At 40.0% G+C, this 5,000-nt stretch overlaps 2 protein-coding genes across 2 annotated transcripts in view; one reads left to right on the top strand and one right to left on the bottom strand.

The window, feature by feature from the left end:
- crebl2 (cAMP responsive element binding protein-like 2) overlaps positions 1–806 on the bottom strand; it is a 6,734-nt gene extending 5,928 nt beyond the window's left edge. The window contains exon 1 of the mRNA XM_077245460.1: positions 600–806. Within this exon, the coding sequence (XP_077101575.1) occupies positions 600–614 (15 nt within the window). The 5' untranslated portion in view covers positions 615–806. The remainder of the gene's footprint in view (positions 1–599) is intronic.
- Positions 807–1,713: 907 nt separating this feature from the next.
- Positions 1,714–5,000, top strand: part of dusp16 (dual specificity phosphatase 16) — a 25,815-nt gene continuing 22,528 nt past the window's right edge. The window contains exon 1 of the mRNA XM_077245459.1: positions 1,714–2,066. The gene's annotated coding sequence lies outside the window, so the exon portion shown is untranslated. The remainder of the gene's footprint in view (positions 2,067–5,000) is intronic.

Raw genomic sequence — 5,000 nt, 5'->3', positions numbered from 1 at the left:
CACTTATTGAATTTGAATCAAAGCTGCTTTCTTGCTAACAAGAAAGTCTCAGAACGTTCTGTCGACGTTATAAACAAACGTTCTTCCAGTGACATTAATAGAGCGTTCGTTCAGAGTTATCCGCTCTTTAATGATGTTCTCAGAACTAAAGCATCAATCAAGGAACGTTTTTACCAGAAACGGTTTAGTTGGACGTTTTATAAATGTTCCTTGTTTCAGAACGTTCAGATTCTAAAGTAACGTTCCATAATGTTTGAAGAATGATACAATGTTACTGTTCCTGTAACGTTCATATAACCAAGAAGAAACGCTTTAAAACATAAACAAATGACGTTTTGAACATTCCGAAATAACGTTTCTTAACTTAGCAAGAACATTAGCAACTCGTTCTTAAACGCATATTTGTTAGCAGGGCGGGACTATGGTAAAGACAGAGTTGATCTTCATGTACAATAATATTATTAAGATAACTTACTCCAGTGTGCTTCAAAGAATATTATGAACATGAATCGTGGTGTTAAAATAGTTACTTTTGTTGACTGAACTGATGTTCCATAAATCCAACATGCGTTTAATGTTCGTTTGTTCATATAACGCACCTTACTGTCATCCATCGCGTGTTTTCCACTCAGTGTGGGTCTCCAATCGTGTTCTTATCCTCGATCATTCAACTTTACACGATTACAGACACCGAAGGAGATGATTTTTAATATGTTTATGAACGGAACTGGCTGTGTTTTTAGCCGAATGCTAACCATAGACAGTATGCTAACAGAGCTCTTCCGGTTGTGGCGCAGGTGACGCCCACCGCGCTGCATGCTGGGACCTGTAGTTTCTTCCTGATTTTTTGGCACGCTAGACTAAATAATTCTAGAAAGATCAACAGTTTACGTCACACGAGAGAAACTGACATTACGTAATACGTGTTTTTATGTTACATCACATGAGACAGACTACTCACACAAAAACAGATTTCAGTTTTACATATTTTAATTACATCGAATCAAATTTAGCATTCATATCATATGTTAATCAACAATATTTTCAATAGCCTACTGTAATACTAAATTTAAATATTTATTATTATTGTTTTTGTTATCATCATTATTAATTATACTATTGTTAATAAAAATGGCAATGTGTAATAACATGTGTTATTACCGCACACACACACACACACTCTCTCACACACACTCTCACACGCACATCGGGAACACATGTGATGTCTCTATTAACTCAACTAATAAATATATGTCCTAGGAACGTTTTCCTTGCGTTCCCATTAAGTTATGAAAAGTTATTTCTGAACGTTCTCTGTACGCTCACAACTACTGTATCATTCTTCCAACATTATGTGAAAGTTACTTTAGAATGTTCTCTGAACGTTCTGCAAGAAGTAGAAACATTTAAAAAACGTTAGACGAACGTCCAGCTAATATGTTCCAGAAAAATTTTTTCCATGAACGATGCATAAATTAGGTTTTGTTTTGAAAAGATTATTATAAACTCATAACGAACGTTCTATTAATGTTACTGGAAGAACGTTCATAACTTTCTGAGAACGTTTCCTGTTCACTGTGAATCAACTAAACGACACCGTTAATGTCAGCGGGGTTTATATATGATTTTCAGAAGTGTAACTCGTCGAGATTGTGTGATTAATAAAGTTCTGCTGCTGTTCGAGTAAGAGAGCCGAAGCTCCGCCTCGTTTACACTCTTGTTCAGTGTTTTATTTACTCAGAGTTACTTACACACTCACTACTTACACACACTACTTACACACTCGCAGAGCTGAGCTTCGGTCTCGGTCCCCGGAGGATCTCACACTCGTTCTCGGGGTTTTAGGGGTTTATTGAGTGTTTGAAGCCGGTTTGTCTGTCAATGACGCCATGATGTTATTTTTACCCGATGATCTCACGAGCGCCGAACTCACTCAGAGTTCACCAGAACCGAACTAGCCGAACCGACACACTAACCAGAGCTTAACCAGTGCTTAACCAGAGCCGGCACCAGCGCTAACTACCCGTCCGGGCTCACTCCACTAACACACGGACAACAACTCTACGGTGAGTTCATGCGGTAAAGGAGAAATAGATCGCGGAGGCCGCAGTGTGTGTGTGTGTGTGTGTGTGTGTGTGTGTGTGTGTGTGTGGAGAGACACGATGTTCTTCTTAGTTTCGTTTACTGTTTGTTTCTGTAAAGTTGGTCAGCATTATTTTAAAAGTTCTAGAAAGTAGCGCGTTTAACTTCGCTACGCTGCTGTCATTAAATACGACTATGAATATAAATATATGTATGTATGTGTGTGTAGCCTATGTGTATATATATGTGTGTATTGTGTGTGACTGTGTGTGTGTGTGCGCGCGCGCGTGTATGTGTGTGTGTGTATGTGTGTATATATATGTGTATTGTGTGTGACTGTCTGTGTGTGTGTGCGCGCGCGTGTATGTGTGTGTGCGTGCGTATTGATTGTGTGTGTGTGTGTGTGTGTAACCATGAGACTGAATGATTACCATATTGTGTACCTTTTTACACAGTACTTAAGAGAATACTACAGCATTACCATTTTGTGTGTCAAAAGGTCTGCTAAATTAATAAATGTAAATCTGTCAAAATAACCATGATACTACAATCGAATCCGTAAATAAAAACATGGTAATACCATGGTACTTCATGGTTAGCGGGTCACATGACCACGTCTCTGATTTCAGGATATTTCTGTAAGGGAAGTTGTACTTGTTTATTTCCCCATTAAACACTCATGAGGAACAGAAGACACACACTTTCTGTAATCAAGATACAGGAAACATTAGATTGATAGACAGCGGATTGATTGACAGCTGATTGATTGACAGTGGATTGATAGACAGCGGATTGATAGACAGCGGATTGATAGACAGCGGATTGATAGACAGCGGATTGATTGACAGCTGATTGATTGACAGCGGATTGATTGACAGCTGATTGATTGACAGCTGATTGATAGACAGCGGATTGATAGACAGCGGATTGATAGACAGCGGATTGATAGACAGCGGATTGATAGACAGCTGATTGATTGACAGTGGATTGATAGACAGCGGATTGATAGACAGCGGATTGATAGACAGCGGATTGATAGACAGCGGATTGATTGACAGCTGATTGATTGACAGCTGATTGATAGACAGCGGATTGATAGACAGCGGATTGATAGACAGCGGATTGATTGACAGCGGATTGATAGACAGCGGATTGATAGACAGCGGATTGATAGACAGCGGATTGATAGACAGCGGATTGATTGACAGCTGATTGATTGACAGCTGATTGATTGACAGCTGATTGATAGACAGTGGATTGATAGACAGCGGATTGATAGACAGCGGATTGATTGACAGCTGATTGATTGACAGCGGATTGATTGACAGCTGATTGATTGACAGCGGATTGATAGACAGTGGATTGATTGACAGCTGATTGATTGACAGCGGATTGATAGACAGTGGATTGATAGACAGCGGATTGATAGACAGTGGATTGATAGACAGCGGATTGATAGACAGCGGATTGATTGACAGCTGATTGATTGACAGCGGATTGATTGACAGCTGATTGATAGACAGCGGATTGATAGACAGCGGATTGATAGACAGCTGATTGATAGACAGCGGATTGATAGACAGCGGATTGATAGACAGCGGATTGATTGACAGCTGATTGATTGACAGCTGATTGATTGACAGCGGATTGATAGACAGTGGATTGATTGACAGCTGATTGATTGACAGCGGATTGATAGACAGTGGATTGATTGACAGCTGATTGATTGACAGCGGATTGATAGACAGTGGATTGATAGACAGCTGATTGATAGACAGTGGATTGATTGACAGCTGATTGATTGACAGCGGATTGATAGACAGTGGATTGATAGACAGCGGATTGATTGACAGCTGATTGATTGACAGCGGATTGATAGACAGTGGACTGATTGACAGCGGATTGATAGACAGCGGATTGATTGACTGCTGATTGATTGACAGTGGATTGATAGACAGCGGATTGATAGACAGCGGATTGATAGACAGCGGATTGATTGACAGCGGATTGATTGACAGCTGATTGATTGACAGCGGATTGATTGACAGCTGATTGATTGACAGCGGATTGATAGACAGTGGATTGATTGACAGCTGATTGATTGACAGCGGATTGATAGACAGCGGATTGATAGACAGCTGATTGATTGACAGCGGATTGATAGACAGTGGATTGATTGACAGCTGATTGATAGACAGCTGATTGATTGACAGCTGATTGATTGACAGCGGATTGATAGACAGATGATTGATTGACAGCTGATTGATTGACAGCGGATTGATAGACAGATGATTGATTGACAGCTGATTGATTGACAGCGGATTGATAGACAGATGATTGATTGACAGCGGATAGATAGACATATGATTGATTGACAGTGGATTGATTGACAGCTGATTGATTGACAGTGGATTGATTGACAGTGGATTGATTGACAGCTGATTGATAGACAGATGATTGATTGACAGCGGATTGATAGACAGCTGATTGATTGACAGCTGATAGATAGACAGATGATTGATAGACAGCGGATTGATAGACAGTGGATTGATTGACAGCTGATTGATAGACAGCGGATTGATAGACAGCGGATTGATAGACAGTGGATTGATTGACAGCTGATAGATAGACAGATGATTGATTGACAGCTGATTGATTGACAGCTGATAGATAGACAGATGATTGATTGACAGCTGATTGATTGACAGCTGATAGATAGACAGATGATTGATTGACAGCTGATTGATTGACAGCTGATAGATAGACAGATGATTGATTGACAGCTGATAGATAGACAGATGATTGATTGACAGCTGATAGATAGACAGATGATTGATTGACAGCTGATAGATAGACAGATGATTGATTGACAGCTGATTGATAGACAGCTGATAGATAGACAGATGATTGATTGACAG

This window comes from Siphateles boraxobius, unplaced genomic scaffold (genome assembly GCF_051911475.1).
Source record: "Siphateles boraxobius isolate OS27281-9 unplaced genomic scaffold, OSU_SipBor_1 261, whole genome shotgun sequence".
Lineage (NCBI taxonomy): Eukaryota > Metazoa > Chordata > Actinopteri > Cypriniformes > Leuciscidae > Siphateles > Siphateles boraxobius.
The sequence above is the reverse complement of the archived record's forward strand: the minus strand, read 5'-3'. Positions and strand labels throughout refer to the sequence as shown.